The sequence below is a fragment of the Piliocolobus tephrosceles genome, chromosome 2 (genome assembly GCF_002776525.5).
Source record: "Piliocolobus tephrosceles isolate RC106 chromosome 2, ASM277652v3, whole genome shotgun sequence".
In the NCBI taxonomy this organism is placed as follows: Eukaryota; Metazoa; Chordata; class Mammalia; order Primates; family Cercopithecidae; genus Piliocolobus; species Piliocolobus tephrosceles.
In genome coordinates this window covers 176,950,405-176,978,189 of record NC_045435.1, presented here as the reverse complement: position 1 = coordinate 176,978,189, position 27,785 = coordinate 176,950,405, and the positions used below count along the sequence as shown (strand labels likewise).

General features: G+C 38.3%; 2 protein-coding genes across 6 annotated transcripts in view; one reads left to right on the top strand and one right to left on the bottom strand.

Annotated features, from left to right (window-relative positions):
- VEPH1 (ventricular zone expressed PH domain containing 1) overlaps nucleotides 1-27,785 on the bottom strand; it is a 232,380-nt gene that overhangs the window by 162,368 nt on the left and 42,227 nt on the right. For 3 of the 5 annotated variants that reach the window (XM_023223372.2, XM_023223373.2, XM_023223371.1), the window contains exon 4: nucleotides 25,925-26,099. In XM_023223372.2, the coding sequence (XP_023079140.1) occupies nucleotides 25,925-26,099 (175 nt within the window). Of the gene's footprint in view, nucleotides 1-25,358; nucleotides 26,100-27,785 lie in introns of those variants that run through there. The other 2 variants (XM_023223376.1, XM_023223374.1) reach the window with 2 other exon arrangements.
- On the top strand, nucleotides 2,954-9,866 carry PTX3 (pentraxin 3). The gene is made up of 3 exons (XM_023223377.2): nucleotides 2,954-3,220; nucleotides 3,686-4,087; nucleotides 8,638-9,866. The coding sequence occupies exons 1-3, from the start codon at nucleotides 3,013-3,015 to the stop codon at nucleotides 9,249-9,251; spliced, it is 1,224 nt and encodes a 407-aa protein (XP_023079145.1). The 5' UTR covers nucleotides 2,954-3,012; the 3' UTR covers nucleotides 9,252-9,866.

Genomic DNA, 27,785 nt, shown 5'->3' with positions numbered 1-27,785 from the left:
TTGGCATTTGAATGATGAGTTATGATATAGATGAACTTCTCAGTTATGTTAAAATCTTCTTCCATGATTAGGTATTTGCCCATTTCTCCCTGCAATTCTGTCAATCTTTGGTTTGTATTTTTTGAAACTATATTACTAGATCATTCAGAGATATCTTCCTGTTATTCTTTGTATCGTTCCTGTATTTCTTTGTATCATAATTTTAACTATCCTCTTTTGCCTAAGTCTATTTTTTAGTGATGTTACTATTGCTATGCTAGCTTTTTTGAATAGTACTTGCTTAATATGTTCTCTTTCTCCCCTCCAATTTAAAGTTTTTAACTTTTGACATTTCTACTTTATGTTTTATGTGTAGCTTTTGTAAGTGATGTATAGCTGGATTTTAAAAATATTTCTTTTCTTTTTCCTTCTCTCTCTCTCTCTCTCCTTTTCTTTTTTCCTTCTCTCTCTCTCTCTCTTCTTTTCTTTTTTTCAGGGTCTCATTCTGTCGCCCAGGCTGGAATGCAGTGGTGTGATCATAGCTCACTGCAGCCTCAACCTCCCAGGCTCAAGTGATCTCCTGCCTCCTGCCTCCTGCCTCAGCCTCCTGAGTAGCTGAGACTACAGGTGCACACCACCACACCAGGCTAATTTTTAAATTTTTTGTGCAGATGAGGGTCTTGCTATGTTGATCAGGCTGGTCTCAAACTCCTGGCCTCAAGTGATCCTTCTATTTTGGCCTCCCAAAGTACTGGGATCCTGAAAGTGAACCCAGCCTAAAATATTTCTATATGGCAAAGAGAAATATTTGTCTCTTAACTGGAAAATGTGTTTCATTAACATTTATGGTAATTATTGATATATTTTGATTTAGTTTTAGCAAATAATATTGTACTTTTAACTTATCCTTCTTTGTGCTTTTTTTCCTTCTTCATTGATTTTTTTTTTTTAATAGATCAAGTCTTTCTTTAAAAATTCCCCCGTTCCTTCTATTTGGATGCCTATGTCCGTTTGGTAGCTGTCCTTAAAATTGTAACAAACATTTTTGAGCAAAGAAAAATTAATTTCTTTATCATCCTCCTGAGCAATTAAAGGATTGGAGAATCCTATCACTGAACATAAAAGCAGTACATTTTAGATTATTTCCTTATATCTGTCTTCCAGTTCATTAATATTCTTTTCAGCTTTGCCTAATTTGCCACTTAATCCATGCCTGTAGCTTTTAAAAATTTCAATTAACTTTTAATTCTAGAAGTTATATTTGGTTCTTTTAAAAAATCACCTGGCCTTTTTCTTTTTGACAATGTCTTATTGTTTTCTCATATTTTCAGTTCCTTCTTTTAGAGCTTCAATAGTTTTAAACATATTTATTTTCTAGTTTTTGGCTGATATTTCAACTAAATGAAGTTCTTGGGGAGGGGTGTCTAATCCTTTTTGGTTTCTGCTGATTCTCATTTATAGTGGTTTGCTTCCTCATATGTTCAAATATCACTGTGAATTCTGTTTTTTTTTTTTTTTTTTCACAGTGGCAGACAGTATATATTTGATTTCCAAACATATCTGAGGGCAGGCTCAAATTCACAAACTCAGAGAGACCTTGTAGAGTCCAAAGAGAGACATGGCTGCTTCCTACCTTTTTGTGCTAGGGCAAAGTGGGATTGTACCTACTGAAATACAGTATGTAACCCTCTGAGGGTCCTGGATTTCATGGGGGTCTCTCTTCTAACTCTCTGCCTTTGGCCTAAGCTTTGCTTCCACATGGTCACCAACATTTGGTGGTTATAGAACTATTAACCCCTATCTCACTTCACTCCTATTCCAGAGGGACCCTAGCATCAGCTCATGGGATTGTTATTTTTGCTTTCTTCTATCTTTGGCCCCTGGATTTTTCCCTTACTTTAACAGGAGCTCATCTGTACCTTTTAAGTTTTTATTAATATAATGTGAACACAGGCCTGTATATATTGTTAGAAGCAGAAATCTCTAAGTTTACTTTTAAAACATGATCCTTGCCTTGAAACCTTGTAGAATAATATAATGTCCACATATTATCAAGTTATGAAAAGAAACATACCTAAATAACTAAATAAGTATACTCTTTTTTCCCCCAGGTTTTTTCCCCCATTTTAGGTTTACCCAGTTGTACTGTGTTGTTTGTCATAGGCTGCGCACGGTAGCTCACGCCTGTAATCCTAACACTTTGGGAGGCTGAGGCAGGTGGATCACCTGAGGTCAGGAGTTCGAGATCAGCCTGGCCAACATGGTGAAACCTCGTCTCTACTAAATATACAAAAATTAACTGGATGTGGTGGCATGTGCCTGTAATTCCAGCTACTCAGGAAGCTGAGGCAGGAAAATCGCTTGAACCCAGGAGGTGGAGGTTGCAGTGAGCCGAGATCACGCCATTGCACTCTAGCCTGGACAACGAGAGCGAAACTCAGTCTCAAAAAAAACACACAAAAAAGTCTATAAAAGTATAGGTGCAACTCCAGAAGTATTAAAGACAAGATAGCTCAGATTGGACTTGACTTCCAGAGCCATACAATTCTTAATATGTTGGTTTATCTTGGAATCAGACCATTCTCAGTTTCAACCTGTAAAACAGTGCACAAAGGAAATATGGAAAGTTTTCTATATATAAAGGGTTGTGAAATAATAACAGCTTACAGAAAATGCTGAAATTATGATTTGCTTCAGTATCCTCTGAGACCTTCAGTCTCCCCTACCACCCCTCCTTCATCCCCATTGCTATCAATTCAAGTTACAACAGCTAATTCTCAGGAGAACAGTGAAAGCCTAGTTTCTCTCCTCTTTCCCCTCTGACCCTCCTCCAATTAATCTGACTGCAGTGTAAACCTTTGCGGTTTAATATTGTGCAACTTCCACATTTCCCTCGCCCTCCCACCCAGCCCCCTCCCCCACCAAATTCAGGGGAACTCCCGTTACCACAGTGCCACCAGCATTACTCATTCATCCCCATTCAGGCTTTCCCCAGCATTTATTAAGGGCTCTCTGCTCCAGCCTCTCACTCTCATGCTCCTCCGCTCAAACTCAGCTCACTTGAGAGTCTCCTCCCGCCAGCTGTGGAAAGAACTTTGCGTCTCTCCAGCAATGCATCTCCTTGCGATTCTGTTTTGTGCTCTCTGGTCTGCAGTGTTGGCCGAGAACTCGGATGATTATGATCTCATGTATGTGAATTTGGACAACGAAATAGACAACGGACTCCATCCCACTGAGGACCGTAAGTTCACTTTAACTGTTTCTCTGCTAGCCCTAACTACATATCCACCTCTTGGTCTAAATAACACACGTATACTTTGTAGCCAGTGAGACGAGTTAAAAATTTACAGTTTGTTTTGCAAAAGTGAGAAGCACTTGAAGAAAGATGGAGGTTTTAAAGTTATTTCTGGAACGTACATAATGGGTTGAATCATATAAAATCGCCAATATTTGACTGTTTTGAGCTACATAACCGGCGATTTCATAGGGTACAACTTAATCTATACCTGAATGAATGATTTCTGTCGTTTTTGAGACATTTACATGCTGTTTTTCGGAGGTGTCCTTAAAGGGAAGGGGGATGCCAGGGAAGGGGGATGCCAGGGACGGGCTGCAACTTGGCACCACCGAGGGAGGTCAGCTTTTACAAAGCACATCCAAGGCAGGCCTGGGCGGGCTGGTAACGTGTGTGTATTCCGCGCTCTAGCCACGCCGTGCGACTGCCGTCAGGAACACTCCGAATGGGACAAGCTCTTCATCATGCTGGAGAACTCACAGATGAGAGAGGGCATGCTGTTGCAAGCCACGGACGACGTCCTGCGGGGCGAGCTGCAGAGGCTGCGGGAGGAGCTGGGCCGGCTCGCGGAAAGCCTGGCGAGGCCATGCGAGCAGGGGGCTCTCGCGGAGGCCAAGCTGGCTAGTGCTCTGGACGAGCTGCTGCAGGCGCACCGCGACGCAGGCCGCAGGCTGGAGCGCCTGGAGGTCGCAGAGACGCAGCGCCCAGAGGAGGCGGGGCGCGCCCTGGCCGCGATGCTGGAGGAGCTGCGGCAGACGCGAGCCGACCTGCACGCGGTGCAGGGCTGGGCGGCCCGGACCTGGCTGCCGGCAGGTAAGGAGGCAAGCGGGGCCCGGACCTCCCACTGCGGCTTTGTTTCGGGAACGCGCTTAACGGCAAGCCAAGCCAGGCCAGGCCACCTTCTAGGGGAAGCTTTCATGGGAAGCACACACACACGCACACACACACACGCACACACACACATACACACACACATGCACACACACACACACACACACATACCCCTCTATTTCTGCATGCGCGGTCACAGAGCTCAGGCACACCATACAAGGCGGGAAAATTGGCTTTAAAAAAGTATTCCTCAGTCCTAAGGAACCCTAAAGAGAGTTGTGGAGGTAACCATTACAGTCATGAAATAGACGTCTAGGGCCCCTGACACCCGATCCGACTAGGCGCTCCAGGAGTCCACTGGCCCGTTATAACCGTGACCCCTCTTGCCACCCAGCTTCCCTCCGTTAGGGATTTCCACGTCTTCTAATTTTATCCTGTCTCTGTCTTTAGAGGAGCTCTGGTTTCCCGCACTATTTCAGGGCCCAGGCTAACGTTTAGGGGTGTTTTCCAGCCCCTCAGAAGGCCCCTCCTCTCCGCCCATTCTCAGCAAGAAACTTGAGACTGAATCTCATCTCTTGAAGGGTCAGCGGAATTCTCCAGGGGTCCCCCAGTCCTCCGGGTTTGTGGAATTAGCGCGACAGGGGAGGTCGGAGGGTGTGCATTTTGGGATTCAGGGTGGAACAGTCAGGTGTAGGAGCCAATCCGTGTAGGCGATCCCAGCTCCAACCCAGGGATTCAGAGAATTGGGATCAAACAGGAGAGAGACTGTTCAAACCAGAGGCAACTTCTCAAAATCCCATTTGACACTTCATGAATCTCCAAACAGACATGAGTTCCCAAAATAATACATTCTAAAGATGGTTAAAAGAAACAGAAGATTCAGAGCCACGCAATACTCCTTTGTATGCCAAAACTTCTAAGAAATGATGGTGTGACAATCATTTTGGATTATATTAGAAAATCAGTGTCCTAGGTAAGGAAATATAACTTGCATTTCTCCTGAGAATCCTTCCCTATATTTCCAAGAAAACAACTTTTGCTGGATGGGGAGGGGGAAGAAGCATGTTTCATTTAAAATTACAGAAGTTTATGTAATGAGAGCATGTTTCATTTAAAGTTACAGAAACCACACCATATTTCCTAAATATTTGAGGGGTGCTTATCAGTAAATACCAAATAGGGCTTCAGAGGAGAAAAAGCATAAATTCAAATGTGCAGTAGATTCTCAATGTGACAGGAGAGAAATTAGAATTCTGCAGCCATTTTAATGGATGAAATGTCTTGTGTTTTGCAAACCACGTAAAGTCATTGTACACTTAATGCACCCGAAAAACTGAAGAATTACTCTATTTTTTTATCTTCATCTTTGCCTATTAGTTAGAGCAGAAGAGGGATGTATTTCTGAATTCTAAAATGTTAATCCTTATTACATCCAATAATACTTTTACCCATATGCTTTGATTTATCTTCTCTTGGTCTCCAGCCAGCTTGGCTCCTAATCATTCTGTTGTTAGCCTCCTAAGAACCTGGTTTTAATTTTGTTTGGTCTTTGATCATCAGAAAAACCTATTAGTTAAAAGCCATTTCATAAGAGAGTTTCTGACATTTTAAAGACGTATTAAGAGCCTCGTTTTGGGGTATTGCTGGTCCCCAAAAGAAGATGACCAAAAATAACCAACATGCGGTTCCAGTCCATGAACTTATACAGCCAGTGTAGCCTAGAGGGAAGCTGAGTCTCTGAGATGCAATCCAGGACTGCTTTGGAATGCAATCCTGACTGCCTGGGCTTATTTAAAGAGGAAATCACTTAATTAGATTGCAGTGGGCACCCTCTTGAACACTACTTTACTGAAACTTTATAGAGACTATATCAAATGCCCATGGATATGGTGATTTTTTCAATGATTTTTATTTGATTTTAATTAACACAGATAAAAAAAAAAGATGTACCTAGCAATTTCATTTGAAATAAGAATCACTGCCTCATTAAAAATTAATTTTAAAAAAAATCTTCAGAAGTTCAAATTATTTAGTGAAAAAGAATGAAAGCATGACAGGGCCAGTTTTGTGTTTTAGTATTGTAGTTACTTTTATATGATTATCTGAATGTCAATATTTTATTTGACTATCCCTAATACTAAAGGATAAGGTTCATATTTGTTTAATGTTTTCAGGATAGAGCTTAGCCCTGAGCCACTTGTAGGAACCTGACGTAGTTTACCACACTTTTACATGGATGTTTGGGTTCTGCAAGTTCTCTTCACCAGTTATTCTGGAACCGTTCTGAGAATTTGCTTTTCAAAGCTATCTTATGGCAAATCTTCTTTAGGTTGTTATACCTGCCCTAATTTAGGTGATTTTTAAAAAAATACCTACATACACACACACATATATATACACACATTTATATACATATATGTATGTATACATACACATATATGTGTATATACACATATATGTATACGTATGTATGTATACATATGTATATATGTATATATAATTGTATATATGTATACATATCTATATAAGTATATATACACATGTGTATATATACACATATATACACACACACACACACACATATATGTATATAGATGCAGAGCTCACCTGTTCTTTCCCAGGGATACGTAAAATGTTTTCGTTTCAGCATCTCCAGCTTCCCAAATTGCTAAGTCGCCTTGAGATGGACAGTGATGGAAACTTACTGAGCTTTCCACCTCAGATTTGAAAGGCCCCCTCCCAAGTGCTCTTTAGCAGAAACATGTTCTCCAACCAGGCCCCTTGAAAGAATGTACTTCTCTTAAAGATTTTCAATTACTGCTCAAATAGTAATTATAAGCCTATAGACAACGTAGAATTTTTAAACATATTTTTGGTCTATTCAGCTCTTGAGTGCTACATACTTGCTGCTTACAGACTTGCAGAATATTAGGAGCAGAATGGTAGGGCCTTTTTAAGATAACACTAAAGCCTAGAGAAATTATGGGGCTCATCCAAAGTTGCACAGCTCATTAGTAGTAACACCATCTGGATTCTAGCCCTCCTAGAGAAATCTAGGGGTTCTATTAATAAGAGGCAATGTAGTGTGCTGGTTAAGGGCGTGGCCTCTGTGACCAGACTGCAAAAGTTCAAACTCTAGTTTTACTACTTATCAGCTATGTAAACATAGATAAGTTACTTTTACCTAAGTTTTCTCATCTGTAAAATAGGAATGTAAAAGACTATCTCTTAGGGTTGGCATGAGGATGCAAATGACATACAAAGTGATTAGAACAGTATCTGATACATAGTGAATGCCCAATAAGCTTAGTCATCATTATTATACATTGTTGCCTTTCAAAGGTAGTTTTCTAAAAACTCTGCAAGGTTTACAAATATCCGAGAACATTTGGTGTATTAAGACGGACGGATCACGAGGTCAGGAGATCGAGACCATCCTGGCTAACACGGTGAAACCCCGTCTCTACTAAAGATACAAAAAACTAGCCGGGCGAGGTGGCGGGCGCCTGTAGTCCCAGCTACTTGGGAGGCTGAGGCAGGAGAATGGTGTAAAAACCCGGGAGGCGGAGCTTGCAGTGAGCTGAGAACCGGCCACTGCACTCCAGCCTGGGCAACAGAGCAAGACTCCGTCTCAAAAAAAAAAAAAAAAAAAAAAAAAAATGTATTCTGCAGGCTGGGTGCGGTGGCTTATGCCTGTAATCCCAGCACTTTGGAAGGCTGAGGCAGGCGGATCACAAGATCAGGAGTTCGAGACCAGCCTGGCCAATGTGATGAAACCCCATGTCTAAAAAAAAAATACTAAAATTAGCTGGGCGCAGTGGTGTGAATCTGTAGTCCCAGCTTCTTGGGAGGCTGAGGCAGGAGAATTGCTTGAACCTGGGAAGCGAAGGTTGCAATGAGCTGAGATCGCACTACTGCAATCCAGCCTGGGTGACAGAGTGAGCCTCTGTCTCAAAATAAATAAATGAGTAAATAAAATAAAGTATTCTGCAATAACATCAGTATCCTAGAATTTTGCTGAAAAATGCATGTTGGTAAAGGCTAAATAGAGCGAACTAGGTCTACTGAATTTCATAGGTTTATTATTTTAGGAAGCTGGTGGTGGCAAAAAGAGAGAACCAGGTTGGGTTCTGAATTCTTGGAAATTATAGAATTATTGTCTGAAGTTAACTGATAGTGATTCAACTTTTTTTTTTTTTTTTTTTTTTTAAAGCAGTAACAAAATATGCAAATTGGAAGGGGAGGTAGTTATGGCTTTTGTTATTTTGTGGGTTTGGACTAGTTGGCTCTTTCTTCTATTTGCATGCTTTCTCTTCATTTCGATGCTTCATTGGATAAGACAATTGGCTTTCCTTTTTCTCATTTTCTCTGCTCTGCAGAGATTACAGTTGAAGCTCCTTAAGTCATAATGTAGGGTTTCATATAGCTTTCAATTGTAGTCATTAAAATGCTTATGTTGAAACAACTAATGCCAGAATAATTCTGAATAAATTTATATTTTCTTTAATATTCTTATTTTCTTGCTACTCTAGGTTGTGAAACAGCTATTTTATTCCCAATGCGTTCCAAGAAGATTTTTGGAAGCGTGCATCCAGTGAGACCAATGAGGCTTGAATCTTTCACTGCCTGCATTTGGGTCAAAGCCACAGATGTATTAAACAAAACCATCCTGTTTTCCTATGGCACAAAGAGGAATCCATATGAAATCCAGCTGTATCTCAGCTACCAGTCCATAGTGTTTGTGGTGGGTGGAGAGGAGAACAAACTGGTTGCTGAAACCATGGTTTCCCTGGGAAGGTGGACCCACCTGTGCGGCACCTGGAATTCAGAGAAAGGGCTCACATCCTTGTGGGTAAATGGTGAACTGGTGGCTACCACTGTTGAGATGGCCACAGGTCACATTGTTCCTGAGGGAGGAATCCTGCAGATTGGCCAAGAAAAGAATGGCTGCTGTGTGGGTGGTGGCTTTGATGAAACATTAGCCTTCTCTGGGAGACTCACAGGTTTCAATATCTGGGATAGTGTTCTTAGCAATGAAAAGATAAGAGAGACTGGAGGAGCAGAGTCTTGTCACATCCGGGGGAATATTGTTGGATGGGGAGTCACAGAGATCCAGCCACATGGAGGAGCTCAGTATGTTTCATAAGTGTTGTGAAACTCCACGTGAAGCCAAAGAAAGAAACTCACACTTAAAATACATGCCAGTTGGGAAGATCTGAAAACTCAATGCATAATAGGAACACTTGAGACTAATGAAGGAGAGAGTTGAGATCAATCTTTATTTGTACTGGCAAAATAGTGAATAAACAGTTGAAGGAAAGACATTGGAAAAAGCTTTTGAGGATAATGTTACTAGACTTTATGCCATGGTGCTTTCAGTTTAATGCTGTGTCTCTGTCAGATAAACTCTCAAATAATTAAAAAGGACTGTATTGTTGAAGAGAGGGACAATTGTTTTACTTTTCTTTGGTTAATTTTGTTTTGGCCAGAGATGAATTTTACATCGGAAGAATAACAAAATGAGATTTGTTGTCCACTGTTCATTGTTATTGGTGTGTACCTTATTACAAAAAAAGATGATGAAAACATATTTATACTACAAGGTGGCTTAACAACTATAAATGTAGTTTATGTGTTATAATCGAATGTCACTTTTTTGAGAAGATAGTCATATAAGTTATATTGTAAAAGGGATTTGTATTAATTTTATTAAGACTATTTTTGTAAAGCTCTACTGTAAATAAAATATTTTATAAAACTAGCTCATGTCATTTAATTATAAATTTAAGAGATGTTTTGGAGCAAACTCGTACTTTTCTCTTTTCATTTAAAGTAGGCAATTAGTTTTCAGATACTATTATGTAAACAGCATGGTTAATATTGTTAGGAATGAACAACTACAGACTTAAGTTTGGCTTCCTATAAATCATAAGCAAGAAATATTATCTCTACCAAGTCACTTCATCTCTGTGGGTTTTAGTTTTCTCAGCTGAGAAATCAAGAAACTAATGAAATAAGAATCTCTAGGACTCTTCCCACTTGACAATTCTAGGAGCTTATACAACAACTTTCTGTACTGTGTAACATAAAAACAAACACCAAACATGAATCATCACAGTTCCCCAGATACACATGATGCTTGCAAGACATGGCTTAGGAATGTTATTTGGGAGACCTAAGAATCTTGAAAAGGACTCCTACCCTGAAAGCACACCCCATTCTCTTACTTACTCAGGAGGGAAAGGTCAAGCCCCTTCACACTGTGGACTGGGAGGTAACTTCCCCACCATGCTAGTATTCTCCTGTAGAGTCTATGTGAGGGCTGATAGAAGGGCCTCACAAAGCTGCTTCTGAAGTGTGGTGGACCCACAGTGATGATACGTCCTCCTAAAGATAGGGCACGGACAGTCACAGGACATTTCCTCTTCATGAGGTTTGGAGATAGGACCAGGAGTAATTTTGTAACTAACTAGCTGGGTGTCAGACAAGTTACATAATTCCTCTGGATCTTCTCAGTAAAATGAGATGATTGGACTCAGTGCCTTTCAGCAATAAAATTCCATGAATCTAATAATTTTTGAGTATGTTCATCATATAAGTATAGCTTCATCCCATTTGTGAAACCCACAAAAGAGGCTAAGTCTCTAAGAAAATCACTTGTAGTTAGGGGCTGATAGGCCAGTCTCAGACTCTTGGAGATCACGTAAGTCAAGGCTCTAGGCACACTGGGCACATGCAAAGTCCCTATCTAGCCATTGTCTATATGACTTGAACTCCCAGCTGGAAGAAGAAAAACTAGACCCAAAACTTCTGCAGAAAATTAGGCATGATTTAAATTCCTTTACACGCTGCAACACGAATTATACATGTTTAAGTCATGCCAGATGTTGCAGGCCAAGATAAATGCAAACTCATATGCTGACAGAATGTAAGAAAACTTTTAATTTTTAAAAGTAATTACATGTTTATGGCAAAGAACAAACAAATAGAAGAAAATAAAATAATTCTTGGGTTAAAAAATAGAAATTTCATCTGCTAGAGCAGTAACTCTAGCTAGGAGTTCTATGGACTTCTAATTGTTCCCAAATATTCATTTTCTCTCTTTCTGTAAATGACAGAATCCTAGCTTTAGTGGCACATGTGACCACTCAGAGTAAATTCTATATTTTTCAATGTTGCCTGCAGCTTGATGCAGCCATATAACTATGTTCTGACCAATGCTGAAACATTACATGTGATTCTTCTCCTCTTTCTGTCTGGAATATGGTAATGGGCTGAATTTCAGCAACCATCTTAGACCATGAGACTCCATGCAACAATACAGAAGAAACATGGGTTTCTGATCATTGTGAAGCCATCTAGCCAGCCCTGGGCTGCCTGGGCTCACTGCAACCCCCACCTTCCAGGTTGAAGGTGAAATTTCATTCACCAAATACTGAGGCATCACCGTATTACAGCATAGTAAAATAATTGTGCAAGATGACTCAAACTATTAGGAGGAAAGATTTCTTTTATGTGAGAGAAAAATATACTTTTGTCGTGTTTAATCTTTTAGTTGGTTGATCATTCAATCTAATTTTGATCCAGTAGTTTTTATTTTAATTTAAAAAACTACAGCCAGGCAGGTGGCTCACACCTGTAATACCAGCACTTTGGGAGGCTGAGCCAGGCAGATCATGAGGTCAGCAGATTGAGACCATCCTGGCCCACATGGTGAAACCCCATCTCTACTAAAAATACAAAAAATGAGCCGGGCATGGTGGCACACACCTGTAGTCCCAGCTACTCGGGAGGCTGAGGCAGGAGAATCACTTGAACCTGGAAGGTGGAGGTTGCAGTGAGCCAGATTGCACTACCGCACTCCAGCCTGGCAACAGAGTGAGACTCTGTCTCAAAATAAATAAATAAATAAATTAGCTTGGTGTGGTGGCACGCGCCTGTAATCCCAGCTACTCTTGAACCCGGGAGGCGGAGACTGCAGTGAGCCGAGATCACACTACTGCACTCCAGCCTGGTAACAGAGTGAGACTCCATCTCCAAAAATAAAATAAAATAAAATTAAAATAACAAAATAAAATAAAATAAAATACAACTACACACTTTATTCTCTCTAAAACACCCATAACCTAAACTTGGAAAATACATTTTACAAATTCTCGGGAAGTTGGATATCTGACTTAAAAAACAACAACAACAACTAAGCAATAACATTTAATGAGTTTGAGAATATATAGGTGTCAGCAAAAGGAGGAAATAAGAAACGTGTAAAACTGAGATAAAATATCTAAAGAGAAGTATCAGCATGCTGGCTTATGTGAGCACATTGTCATACATTTTCATTCACCAAATACTGAGGCATCACCATATTACAGCATAGCAAAATAATTGTGCAAGATGACTCAGACTATTAGGAGGAAAGATGTGTGTGTAATAAATATATATTATATATATTTACATATATATATATAAAATAACATTATTTGTGTGTGTAGAGTGAGCAACTGTCCTGTTTTCCCTAAGACAGTCCCACCTTTAGCACTGAAAGTTCCATGTCCTGGGAAGCCCTCAGTCCCAGGCAAACTGGAACAGTTTTTCACTCGAGTATGTATGTAAGTATGTCCGGTAGAGCTAATTTTTTGGCAGAGATAATATATGAACTAAACACAGTTGATATGTTTTCCTTGTCTATTACAATATAAATTGGCTTATAAGTATTAACACCTTTAAAATATATTCAGAACATTCTACTACCAAGTACATATTGTAGAATTGTAGAGCTTTCTATTTACAATTATTTGATTGACTTCACTTTAATGAAGAATTAGATTTGCAAACAAATGAGAAATTATAATTGATTTTTATTTCATTTCTTATCAAATCTTAGATTAGAAATCTCTTCCCTGAGTTTTACTAAGGCCAAATGTTTCCAGAATTGTCTTTCAGCCACTTAAGAAATGTACTCCTAAGGTTAAAGTCTTGGTTAAAGTAATTGTATATGTTCATTGATGTATTCTTGGATTCAGTGAACATGAACACTTGTATCGTTGATCCTTGCATCAAGTTTTATAAATCTGGAGTGTAGAAGACAAGTTTGCTGGGCTTGGGGTCAGAAATCCAGTATTCAAATCCTGGCACTATGACCTACTAACTTAATAACTATAAGAAATCAGGCCTGTCAAGTAATCTCAATGAGTCTCAAATTAGTCAGGAAATTAGGGATAACAAGACTTGCCTACCTGTTGAAAGGTTAGTAGCAGATAATTTCAAAAAAGTGCTTTCTAAACCATAAAGTTATATTGAAAATAAGATAGTTATCTTAAAAAATGTTTTTCCAAGTTGTTTTCAGTGGATTGAAACATAAATAAGCAAGCAAACAAAAATACAAACAAATAAATGAATGTAAGGATTACTTTCCATTGTGGGTAAGTCATTTTCAGAGTTCAGCACACAAATGTCCAAATCTATGCAGGCCTTGTTCTACTTCACAGCAGCATCTACTGGCGAAGTCAAGAAGGTGCAAACTCTGACTTAGATCAGATCCAAGATTTGGTTAACAATTTAGAAGTCTTTTTCTGTTTTAAGACATCTCTGTTCCTTGATCCATATGTGCATTGTCTTTTTATATCTACATTTAATAGTTTTCTATGGGTATAAATATTCAGGTTGAATATTCTTAATAAGATTGCTCAGTAGCTTGTTTCCTAGAATATTTGATTAATAAATTCTTTCTCAACAACTTGTTTTATGGTGAACTTAAAAACCACTTCCTTTAAGAATAATTGTATCATGAATTTTTAATGGTTAAGCATCTACCTAGAGATTACAAAACTCCATGAAGGGATATGGTTCTGCTTCCAGTCTTTTTTTTTTTTTGAAACGGAGTCTTGCTCTGTCTCCCAGGCTGGAGTGGAGTGGCATGATCTTGGCTCACTGCAACCTCTGCCTCCCAGGTTCAAGTGATTCTTCTGCCTCAGCCTCCCAAGTAGCTGGGACTACAGGCACGTGCCACCCCGCCTGGCTAATTTCTGCATTTTTAGTAGAGATGGTGTTTCACCATGTTGGCCAGGCTGGGCTCAAACTCCTGACAAAAAGTGATCTGCCCACCTCAGCCTCCCAAAGTGCCCAGCCTGCCTCCAGTCTTTTAATATGGACCTGGTACATAGCAAATACTCAATTGGTGATGACAAAAACAACCAGAATGATGACGATGATGATGATGATGATGATGATAACGATGACGGTAGAAATCAAGGTAACCATTGATGAACGATGGGCCCAGAATTGCACAAAGCATAGATATTTTATCTATTTAAGTCTCATACATCCTATGTCATATATATTATAACTGTCATATTAGATGGGGGGACAATTTTCTATCTCCATTTTTCTGAGACTGCTCACCAAGCAGTGGTTTGAAATTTGTCTCACACAGAGAAAAAAAATGAGCTGAATTTATCATAATTAACTAGACAGTATTTTCCAGGTTATTGCCAGCAAGTAAAAAAGGAATTTGGATTCTTGATGAGATAATGTTACATTTTCTTTCCAAAGACTTTCTACTTAAGTTTCCAATCATTTGAAGTCATTCTGTGACTTGTGCCAGAGGACCACGTAAAAGACATATTGATGGTGAGGCATATTTCTTTATTATGATCACTGCTTCAGAAATGCGGAAAAAGTGACATTACCACTTTTAGATTAAATAGCAATGGTGTTCATTGCATCATGGAGTTTCAAATCAAAATTTTAAAAGGGCTTCCCTATAAACTCTCAGATAATCCACTGCAGTTATAGGGTCTTCAATAATATTTTCAGCTTTTTGAGTGAAAGATACGCTAACTTGCGCTGCACTAAGCATTGGTTGTGCTTTTATTTATCAGTACTGAAAAGACATTACAGACCATTTTCATATGGCAAAGAACAAGTTTGGAGACTTATTCGGGAGCACTGGAAAACAACTTTCTTTTTTAAAAAGGTTCTGATGTTACAAAACATCACATTTTACCCCTGGAACGATTTAAGCAGAAAACAAATTCATTGCCCAAGTGATATGGTTTGGCTGTGTCCCCACCCAAATCTCATCTTGAATTGTACTCCCATAATTCCCACATGTTGTGGGAGGGACCCAGTGGGAGACACTTGACTCACGGGGGTGGTTCCCCCCATACTATTCTCATGGTAGTAAATAAGTCTCATGAGATTTGATGGTTTTATAAGGGGTTTCAGCTTTTACTACCTCCTCATACTCTCTTGCTGCCACCATGTAAGAAGTGCCTTTCACCTTCTGCCATGATTGTGAGGCCTCCCTAGCCACATGGAACTGTGAGTCCAACAAACGTCTTTCTTTTGGAAATTGCCCAGTCTCAGGTACATCTTTATCAGCAGCATGAAAATGGACTAATACACCAAATGACATCCTTATCTTATTTTTTAATTCAAGGGGAAACATTAATATTTCCCTAATAAGTGTAATTTTAGTTTAGTATTTTAGTATTAATAGATACCTTTTATCAGAATAAGGATGCTCCCTTTTATTTCTTGTTTGCTGAGAGATTTTTAAAATTTTACTAAAGAAGAGACTTAGATTTGTTTTATGTATTTAGGTCTTTATTCCATCTGCTATTAATTTACGCATGTTGTGATGTGGACAATTTTCTCAAAACCATTTATTGAATAGTCTGTCCTTCTCTACTGTCAATATTCCCCTAGCACATATACAGTTTCCATATATGCATGGATTTGTTTCTTGCCTCTCTGTTCTATTCCATGGGTTATTTACCTATCTTACACTAGTGCTACACTGTCTTGATTATTATGATTTTATAATATATTGATATCTGGTAGGGAAATTACTGCCTCTTCCTCTCCCCCAACAATTCCCATCTTATTCTCCTTCTGTGAAACTGTCTTGGCTATCTGTTCCACTTAATCTTGTAAATTTAAAAATCTGCTTGCCATCTTTCATGGAAACCTCTGTTGGTATTTTATCAAAATTTCACTAAATTTATTGAAAATTTACATCTTTGCCACATCAAACTCTCTCATCTGTGAACATGGTACATTTCTCCATTTTCTTATTTAATTGCTTTCAATACACTTGAAATGTGTGTGTAATAAATAGTTTTATTCTCAAAAGCTACATTTTCCTGTAAGTATTGTATATTTTTCTACTTTAATATTTTTAATATTATGTTTTCAATTTATTATGACTAGTATGTAAGAAAACAAATAATTTCTCTAAATTGATCTCACTTCCAGCACTTTACTGAAACTTGTCTTATTTTGTCTTAAAACTGATTGGAGAATACTTACTTTTTTTTTTTTTTTTTATTGAGACAGGGGCTTGTTCTGTCACCCAGGCTGGAGCACAGTGGCACAATTACACCTCGCTGTAGCCTCAACCTCCTGGGCTCAAGCTATTTTCCCACTCCAGCCTCCAGAGTAGTTGAGACTACAGGTGCACACCACCAAGCCCAGAAAAATTCTTTGATTTTTAGTAGGAACGAGGTCTTGCTATGTTCCCCAGGCTGGTCTTGAACTCCTGAACTCAAGCGATCCTCTCACCTTGGCCTCCTAAAGTTCTGGGATTGCAGGTGTAAGCCACCACACCCAGCCAGAATATTTAAATATTCTATTATAGACAATTATCACATTTTTCTAGAGATAATTATTGTTTTGACCCTTCCTTTCTGATTGTTATAACTTTCATTTATTTTTCTTGTCTAGGCTAGGGCTTCTAGTGCCACAGTAAATAGAAGTAGATAGATTAGTATCCTCATCTCATTCCTGACTTTAAATGAATGCTTCTACTGTTTCACTATGTATATATATTTATATATAGTGCTCTATCATTATCTATCTATATATCTCCTCATAATCATGTTAAGAAATTTCTCCAAAATTACTATTTTTGAATTTTGTTTTCATGAACAAACTGGTACTGAATTTTATGAGTTACTTTTTACTAATCACATGATGTTTTTCCTCTTTAGTCTTTTGTAATGTGGAATTATATGGAATATTAAGCCATCCTGCATTCGTGGGAGAAACTCAACTAGGTCATTATGCATTGGTATTGATATCACGGCTATACTAGCCCTGTAGAATAAGGTGGAGAATGTTTTTCTGTTTCGGTTATCTGGGAAAGTTTAAACAAGATTGTAATGATCTGCTCTTTGTATATTTGTTATAATTTTCCTGTAGAACTAAATTGGTATGTTTTTTATTTTTAATCCTTTGCATGTGAGTCGATTTTAAAATACTGACACAACTGTCTTATTTGGTATAGAGATATTCAAGTTTTCTATGCCCTTAACTTTTAAGTATGAATCAAGATAACATTCCAATTATACCTTTAATCCTTCCTCCAAGAAGTAAGACCTTTTACAATTACCACTTACTGGGAGAATTCAGAGAATACAAAACAGACAAAATAACTCTGAACAATTTGAATAAAATAAATGTGTACTTAAATTTAATGTAAAAGTAAACATTACTTACATATAACCATTAATAATAAGAGGTAGCAACAATTGACTTAGAACTATTGAAATATTTGCCTTCAGGGATAAACACATAGCCCATTGGACAAAGTCTCTCATGATTCACTCATAAGCATAAAAGAGCATTTGGTTTGAAATCAGGCACAGGATGCAAATGGACGCATATAACACAATTGTTAAAAATATGATCAAGGAAATAATAGCAAACAAGTCTAACAGGCAAACACCCTGCCACAGCACAAGAGTCTCCTGGCCCCATCTGGTCAACTTTTTAATCAGTGTTTTAAAATGAAGACCAGAGTGGCTCTGCTCATAAAATTTATGAGATTTCAAATGTAAGTCAAGAGAAGTCAAAGATGTGATTGTGTGATTGACAAAGAAGTGAATTTGATTTTAGGTTACCTTAAGGAAAATACAGTATCAATAGGGAGGATAAATCCGTTTTAGTCCTCATAGGCAAGCAAACCAGAGCACATGCTGAGGAGGGCAGCCAAGCAGAGCAGTGGTCTGGGTACACCTTGCAAATGGATGCAGAAACAAATCATCATTTGCTGAGTGAGCAAACTGAGATGGAAACTGTGAATGTTATGCCTGAGGAGGAAAAGAGGGAAGTGCAAAGGGAAGGAGTGGTGAGATATGAAAATTGGAGCTAGTTTTCGAAAGTTTGTCATGTGAAAGAGGAACGAGGCTTTATTAGGCCCAAGAAAAGGGCCTGAGTCAAAAGTGGGAGGCCACAAGGGGAGAACTTCTAATTCAACAAAATGAAGAAATATCTAGTACTCAGTTTTGTCCAGAGATAAAGTGGATTGTCACAGGAAACAGTGAGTGAGTTCCCTGGCAATAAAGGGATTCAAATATAGGAAGGCAAGTATGATTATCATCATCATAACCTTAGCTGATATTTATTGAAAGCCGACTATGTTTTGACATTATCTCATGTCATTGTCTCAACATTTATATGTACATACGAGGAAACAAAGGCTAAGAAAATAAAAATGCAACCCAGTATTTGGTGGTGCTAAGATTACATCGTGAAAGTAGCCTTTACAGTGAAATGGTCAGGGTTTGAATATTGCTTTTAACTTCTCTAAGCTTCAGCTTGCTCACTTACAAAATTGCATGTGGACATTTGTATTCTTTCATTCCCCACTATTCATTCACCTACTGTTGGCAACAGTCCTGGGTTTCTTTTGGGGATCTACTCCTCCTCTACTCCCAATCTATGTGGCTTTGCTGCAGCCGACTCCCATTCCCTGCTTTGAGGGTGGCTCATGACCTAAGCCTGACCAACTGAAGTACAGTATCCCCTGGAAATAATGATGGATTGGTTCAGAAATGTTCATGTGGCCTGTGTCAGATCAAAGAGAAAAAAGAGACTGGATGTGAACTTTCTTTTTCTTAATCGGTGTTCATGATGATGTGAGCTGGAAGATGCAGAGGCCTACACCAATCACGAAAGTAAAACCCATCCCGAGGAAGCAGGGCTGAGAATTGACTTTTGGGATACCACTGAACCCTGAATCAACCATCTGAGAAGTCTGGTATACTCATGGACTTTTCAGGGATGTGTGCCAAGGAGAGGTTGTTGTTGCTCCTCTTTCTCCTCCTCTTCCTTCTCCTTCTCCTCTTCCTCATCATCAAGTCATTTACATCTGTAGATTTCTGTCACCTAAAATACTACTAACTGGTAAAATGGCATAATAATAGGACTTCTTTTATGAGGTTCTTGTGGGTATTGAATGATATAATGGGTATAAATGGCTTAATACAACATCTGACATCAGAAATGCAGGCAGCAAATTTTAGCCATTGTAGCTATTATTAATGTTATTGTAATTATTATCTTCATCACTGAATGGATGACCATTCAATATATTTTATAGAAGTAGAAATATGGGAAAATAAGCATTAGTGTACTGTAAGGCAAAGAAGACCTAAAGAGGAGAAAAACTATAAGTAATGAAAAAAGAAATCCCATGATGACTCCTCAGGCTGTTTGGTAGGGGATGTAAGACAAAGAATTGCAGAGCAGAAAACTTACTAATCAGAGACAGCAAGATCTCTTCTGCTTTGCAACTTAAAGTTTGACGGGCTTATGTGAGTGATAATGGAGTTTTACAGTCACATCAGTCTTGAAACTCCAAACCCTGAAATATGTAGCCCCAACCTTTTATAGGTCAAATTACCATTCATTTTATGATAATTTTCATAGTGCCAGATCAAATAAACCAGATTGTTTATTTCAAATGCTTGCAGTGAATTTAGAAAGTGTACTTCATGTTTCAAAGATTTCGTTGTCATCGAAAAAGGATTTTTTAAAAACCCATAGATGAGCTAAGTTCTTGGCACCAATAAAGGGCTAATTCATTTTTTTTTTCATAAATCTGTTACTTGCAAGTCTGACTATCATGGTTTTAAAATGTGTGGTGTGCATAAATGTTTTAAATTCCTATAAAATCTGTTTCAAAAATGTAGCCAAGGTGTTGAAAAAAACATAATTGCTTTTCTGGGCTTTAAGCAAATTTAACATTACATATAAAGTGAAATTGGTGATTTAATCCTGTGGCCAAAAGAAATTGGAAATGAAAATACTGACTAGTATTATTAATGACAAGAGGGAAGCACAGGTTGAGTGATAAACTTCGAAGCACTGTCATGCTGGAGTTCAGACATACCTAGCAGACCATTGGAGTGGCTGGTCAGAAGTCTTGGAACGGTACTAAGAACCCACCTTAGGAATGTCTGGTACGATGAACTTAAGTTAGGAACAAAACTTTAGTTCTTGGAAGGAAATAGGCATTTTGAGAATTAAAGTATTAATTTGTTGGTAACCACAATTCCTGGGTGAATAGTTGAGCCCAGGGGAAGGAAAGACAGCTTTAGATAAAACAATAATCAATTTTATTTTAGTTTTTCAACTTTTAGAGTCAAGGAAACATGTGCAGGTTTCTTAAAGGCTATATTGCATGATGCTGAGGTTTGGGGTACAATTGAACCCATCACACAGGTAGTGAGCACAGTACCCCATAAGTAGTTTTTTTTATCCTTGCTCCCCACTTCCTAGCCCACTTTCAGTACCCCAGTGTCTATCATTCATTCCTATCTTTATGTCCACGTGTACCCAATGATTAGTTCCCACTTATAAGTGAGAACATGTGGTGTCTGGTTTCTGCATTAATTCACTTAGGATAATGGCCTCTAGCTGCATCTATGTTGCTGCAAAGGACATGATTTTGTTCTTATTTATGATAGCATAGTATTCCTTAGTGTATACGTACCACATTTTCTTCATCCAATCCACTGTTGATGGGCACCTAGGTTAATTCCATGTCTTTGCTATTGTAAATAGTGTTGCAATGAAGATATGAGTGCATGTGTCTTTTTGGTAGAAGGATTTATTTTCCTTTGGGTATATATACCCAGTAGTGGAATTGCTGGGTCAAATAATAGTTCTATTTTAACTTCTTTGAGAAATCACCAAACTACTTTTCACAGTGGCTGAACTAATGGGCACTCCCACAAATAGTGCATAAGCATTTTCTTTTCTCCGCAGCCTTGCCAACATCTATTGTTTTTTTGAATTTTTAGTAATAGCTATTCTGACTGGTATGAGATGGTATCTCACTGTGATTTTGATTTGCATTTCTCTGATGATTAGTGATGTGGAGCATGTTTTCCTATATTTGTTGGCTGCTTTTATGTCTTCTTTTGAGAAGTGTCTGTTCAGGTCCTTTGCCCCCTTTTTTTTCTTTAAGTTCAGGGGTATGTGCGCAGTATTTTTATATAGGTAAACTTGTGTTATGCGGGTTTGTTGTACAGATTATTTTGTTACCCAGGTATTAAGCCCAGTACCCATTAGTTACTTTTCTTGATCCTCTCCCTCCTCTCACTCTTCACCCTATGTTCCTCTCTATGTTTCCAGGTATTGTCATAATTTAGCTCCCACTTGTAAGTGACAACATGTGGTATTTGGTTTCCTGTTCCTGTGTTAGCTTGCTAAGGATAATGGCCTCTGGCTCCATCCACATTCCTGCAAAGGACATGATCTTGTTCTTTTTTAATGACTGCATAGTTTTCCATGGTGTATAGGTATCACATTTTCTTTAACCAGTCTATGATTGATGGTCATTTTAGGTTGATTCTATGTTTTTGCTATCGTGAATAGTGCTGCAATGAACATATGTGTGCATGTGTCTTTATGATGGAACAATTTATATTTCTTTGGGTATATACCCAGTAATGGGATTGCTGAATTGAATGGTAGTTCTGTTTTTAGGTTTTTGAGGACCAATCACCACCAACAGTGTATAAGCATTCCTTTTTCTCCACAATCTTGCCAACATCTGTTATTTTTTAATAATACACTGGTGTGAGATGGTCTCTCATTGTGGTTTTGATTTGCAATTCACTAATAATCAGTAATGTTGAGGTTTTTCATGATTGTTGACTGCATGTATGTCTTCTTTCGAAATGTGTCTTTTCATGTCCTTTGCCCACTTTGTAATTTTTTTTCTTGTAAATTTCTTTAAGTTTCTTATAGATGTTGGACATTAGACCTTTGTCAGATGCATACTTTGCAAATATTTCCTTTCATCCTCTAGATTATTTATTCACTCTATTGATAGTTTCTTTTGCTGTGCAGAAGCTCTTTAGTTTAATTAGATCCTATTTGTCAATTTTTGCTTTTGTTGTAGTTGCTTTTGTTGCAATTGCTTTTGGTATCTTCTTCATGAGATTTTTGCGCATTCCTATGTCCAGAATGGTGTTGCCTAGGTTGTCTTCCAGCGTTTTTGTAGTTTTGGGTTTTAAATTTAAGTATTTAATCTTAAGTTAATCTTTGTATGTGGTATAAGGAAGGGGTCCAGTTTTAATCTTCTGCATATGACTAGGCAGTTATCCCAGCACCATTTATTGAATAGGTAGTTCTTTCCCCGTTGCTTGCTTTGTCAGCTTTTTCAGGGATTAGATAGTTGTAGGTGTGTAGCCTTACTTCTGTGTTCTCTATTATGTTTTATTGGTCTATGTGTGTGTGTTTGTACCCGTACCATGCTGTTTTGCTTACTGGATCCCTATTTGAAGTCAGTTTGAAGTCAGATAGTGTGATGCCTCCAGGTTTGTTCTTTTTGCTTAGGATTGCCTTGGCTATTCAGTCTCTTTTTTGATTCCATATGAATTTTAAAATATTTTTTCTAGTTCTGTGATGAAAGTTATTATTAGTTTAATAGGAATAGTATTGAATCTATAAATTGCTTTGGGCAGCATGGCCATTCTAATGATATTGTTTCTTCCTATCCATGAATATAGAATATTTTTCCATTTGTTTCTGTCATCTCTGACTTCTTTGAGGAGAGTTTTGTAGTTCTCCTTATAGAGATCTTTCACCTCCCTGGTTAGCTGGATTCCTAGGTATTTTATCTGTGTGTGTGTGGCACTTGTAAATGGGATTGCATTACTGATTTGGCTCTCAGCTCGGCTACTGGTGGTGTGTGGGAGTGCTAGTGATTTTTGTACATTGATTTTTGTATCCTGAGACTTTGCTGAAGTTGTTTATCAGCTTAAGGAGCTTTTGGGCTGAAACTATGACATTTTCTAGATATAGGATCATGTCATCTGCAAATAGGGATAGTTTGACTTTCTCTCTTCCTATTTGGATGTGCTATATTTCTTTCTCTTTTCCATTACTATGGTGAATAGGAGTGGTGAGAGAGGGCGTCCTTGTCTTGTGTCAGTTTTCAGTGGTAATGTTTCCAGCTTTTGCCCATTCAGTATGATGTTGCCTGTGGGTTTGCTATTGATGGCTCTTACTATTTTGAGGTATCCTTCTTCAATACCTAGATTATTGGGAGTTCTTAACATAGAGAGGTGTTGAATTTTATCAAAAGCCTTATCTGCATCTATTGGTTTTTGTCTTTAGTTCTGTTTATGTGATGAATCACATTTATGGATTTGCATATGTTCAACCAACCTTGCATCCCAGGGATAAAGCCTACTTGATCATGGTCGATAAGCTTTTTGATGTGCTGCTGGATTTCTTTTGCCAGTATTTTATTGAGAATTTTTGCATCAATGTTCAAGGATATTGGCTTCAAGTTTTCTTTTTATGTTGTGTCTCTACCAGATTTTGCTATTAGGATGATGCTGGCCTTATAGAATGAGTTAGGGAGGATTCTTTCTCCCTCAATTTTGGTACCAGCTCTTCTTTGTACATCTGGTAGAATTCAACTGTGAATCTGTCTGGTCCTGGACTTATTGTGATTGGTAGGCTATTTATTACTGATTCAATTTCAGAGCTCATTATTGGTCTGTTCAGGGACTCAATTTCTTACTGGTTAGGTCTTAAGGGTGTATGTGCCCAGGAATTTACTAATTTCCTCTAGATTTTCTAGTTTGTGTGTATAGAGGTGTTCATAATATCTTCTGATGGTTGTTTGTATTTCTGTGGGGTCAACAGTAATATCCCCTTGTTGTTTCTGGTTATGTTTATTTGGAGCTTCTCTATTACCTTCTTTATTAGTCTAGCTAGCAGTCTAGCTAGCTCCTGGATTTGTTGATCTTTTACATTTTTTGTGTGTCTTAATCTCCTCCAGTTCAGCTCTGATTTTGGTTATTTTTTGCCTTCTGCTAGCTTTGGGGTTGGTTTCCTCTTGGTTCTCTTGGTTCTCTTAGTTACACTGATAGGTTGTTAAATTGAGATCTTTCTAACTTTTTGATTTGCGCTTTTTAATGGGGTTATTTGTTTCTTGCTTGTTGAATTGCTTAAGTTCCGTATAGATTCTGGATATTAGACCTTTCTCAGATGCATAGTTTGCAAAAATTTTCTCCCATTCCGTAGGTTGTCTGTTTACTTTGTTGATAATTTCTTCTGCTGTCTTTTTATAGCTTGAGGTCTTGCATTTAAGTCTTTAATCCATTTTGAGTTAATTTTTGTATATGGTGATAGTTGTCCAGTTTTATTCCTCTGCATATAGATAGCCAGTTATCTTAGCACCATTTGTTGAACAGGGAGTCCTTCCCCCATTGATTATTTTTGTTGAATTTGTCAAAGATCAGATGGCTCTAGGTGTGCAGCTTTATTTCTGGGTTCTCTATTCTATTCTACTGAAAAACCATCTATTTTACTGCAAACATGGCAACTCACTTTTGCACTGCTCTGGGGCCTTTCTACCAAGGTGCAACACTAAGGAGAAAGGCTGGTTAGTGTTCTTTCTCATCCTGCCACTGGCTGCCACATTGAATTACTGGGCTCAGGACTTGGTAGTTCCTGAAGCTTCAGGTGGTTCAGCATAAAGGCTGCCATCACTGGCAGGGTAGCATGGAGTTCCCAGGAGTGGAGTCCATTCCTGGGACCTGCACGGCAGTGGCCTTAGGGTCTGCTGGGCTCACATGGTGGAAGAGGACAGCACCGCACCATGCTATGCCAGGAAGCATGGACAGAATAGCAGTATGGGCTTGGGGATTGGTCTGGATACCTTGGGAAGACAGCACACATACGACACCCTTGGGGACCCTAAGAATTATTTGGGCTGTGAGCACTTTACAGAGGGTTGATGATCAACCTTATCATGTGGTGGGTTAATGGCGGTAAACTGTGGGCTGAGATACTCATGGACCTCATGCATCTTTATTAATGAGAACTAGGGACATTTGGATGCACATCAATTAATATCATATATTGTTCTCTGACTCCAAATTCAAAAACATGTTTTTTGATTGATCTGACACCAAAGAAAATAAAAGAAGACAAGGAGAATATTTTGTGTGAACTAATTTGAGCTTCTCATTCATTCAAATGTTATAACAATTAACAGAGGTGGACTACTTGGCTTTTTATGCTAGCAATTATACTTGTTATCATTCCCAAATCACGTTCACATTTAAGAAGTCATTACACATTTTCTGATGTATTTTATCTATAAAAAGACATTTCTTGCTTTTGGAACCAAATGAAGACAGGTTTTTCATATCCCACTGAGTGACAAGTTTCACTCAGTACACACAGATAAGATCTTCACAGTTGGTAGTTGAACAGGTGACCAGAAGCATGGAAAATGTAGTTCTTCAAACTGAGAAACACAGATTTGGAGGAAAGCTTACAATTCTTTTACTGAGTCTAAGTAATTCATCTGCCTTGGGAAGGGACACAGACAGCCAGATTAAGTAACCTTTTGCATGTTCACAAGTCAACTAGCAGCAAAACAGAGAAATTAACTTGTTTCTAATACTCTAGGTCTTGCTCTCCACAAACCACAAATGCTTCATGAAAATACTTTTAAATGTCTCTTAAAACATGTCCCCAAGCTCAACTTTGGCACCATACCTTGGAGTATGCTCTTTACTATAACTTCCGTGTGATCAGCCAGGAGATCTGCCTTGGTAATTGCAGCCAGAGACAGGTAGTTAGACATATTCCTGCACAGTTCCTTGTTGCCTCTGTGGAGGAATTTCACTGCAATGGGGATGGCTAATGCCATCACTGGGGGTCGGTTGTAATTCTGAGGAAATATAAGAAAGCCACAAATAATAAGTGACTCATTATTCATTCATTCATTCATTCATTCAAAAAATATTTATTGGATGAAGCTCCCAGAGTACAGCTGCGAAAACACAGGCCTTCCCCTGTTTATATTGTATTTGGGAATTCTGGGAACTCTTGGTTTTGTTTAAGAGACCTAAAGACAAACAGGCAGTTAACAGCATAAACTGATAACAGCCGAGATGGGCAAAAGGTAGGGTGCTAAGACAGCAGTGAAGGAGCACTCAATTCAGTCTTGGGGAATGTCAAGAAAGACTTCCTGGAGGAGGTAATGTCTTAGTTGGGACCTCATGGATGAATAAAAGATGGCTGGGTGCTGGCAAGGCAAGGAGTAGATAGAAAGAAAGAAGAGTAGGTGTGCAGAGACCGAGGTGAGGGAGTACCTGATGGCATTGGGGAGTTGTAAATAGCTCAGGATGGCTGGAATGTGGTATGTGTGAGGAAACTGGAGTGGGAGGTGAGGGGAGAGACGGGGCAGGTAAACAGGGGCATAATTATGAAAGGCCCGGCATACCAGGCTGAGAAGTTTGGAATTGATCTTTAGGGTAATCGGGGGCCACTGATGACAGGAATCACTTGTCAAATTTACACTTGAGAAAAAAACCTAAGGAATGTTGAACAAGTTGCTTTTTGACTATATCTATCTTAAAAATTAAAGTTTCAGCTAATCAGATTCAGAGGAAAAAAAATAAATGAATGTAAGATTAAAACCTAAAGGTATTCTGGATCCTAAAATAATTCTCTTCTTGATTTACTTTGTGACTGAATATAAATATCCTTACATATAAAGTAGTCCTATTAGCATTTAGTTACCAAATTAAGGAATAATATTTAGAAAATACAAATTGTTTTCTTTTTTTTTTTTTCCTACCACATAACGTTTTGGTCAACAAATTGTTTTCTTAAAAATGAATGGTACATATTCACTGCCCCTGGCCATCAACCCCACCTCTCAGACTAATTGTAGAAAAAAAAAACTGTGTGGTGCAGTGTGTTTGGGAGAAATAGTCCTGGACTCCTATTCTTGCATTAATTGATGAGAGACAACGTTCTGTGTTGCTTAACCCATTGTTATATTTAGATCTTTGTTTTGTAACTGAGCTTGTATCCTGATTAATACAATGCAACGCCAGGACCACTTTCATTCTTTAACTTTCCCTGTGACTTAAAGAGAAAATTATATTCTTAGAATGAAATGTAGAATTCTGCCTTTATACATTCAAATCCTACAATAAGGACAAAAGAAAGGACATGAGATAAAAATTGTCATTGATACATACAACTCCTGAACAATAGAAATGGGGCAGTTGGGTCAATGAGATATTTACATGGGGGAAAAACATATCTCCACCCCTATATCTGCCGTAACTAAAATCAATTTCAGATAGATTGCAGATCTAAAGGTGAAAAATAAAACAAGACAGAGAAGACAACCCAGGAGAACATCTTGATGGCCTCAGAATAGACAAATACTTCTTTAAACTAACTCAAAAATTAACAATAAAAAAGTCATAAAGTGGATAAAATCAAGAACTTCTAGTCATTAAGAGATACAATTTAAAAAGTAAAAAGATAATCCAAAGAATGAAAGAAGATATCTATAACATGTTCTGGGTACTAGTAAACCTTTGGATAAATGTGTGTG

Excerpts from the sequence above, each read along its gene's own strand:
- PTX3 (XM_023223377.2), top strand. The coding sequence starts at position 3,013 with ATGCTCCTCCGCTCAAACTCAGCTCACTTGAGAGTCTCCTCCCGCCAG. Across the intron at positions 3,221-3,685 it reads ACTCCATCCCACTGAGGACC|CCACGCCGTGCGACTGCCGT; the intron begins GTAAGTTCACTT and ends TCCGCGCTCTAG. Across the intron at positions 4,088-8,637 it reads CCGGACCTGGCTGCCGGCAG|GTTGTGAAACAGCTATTTTA; the intron begins GTAAGGAGGCAA and ends TTGCTACTCTAG.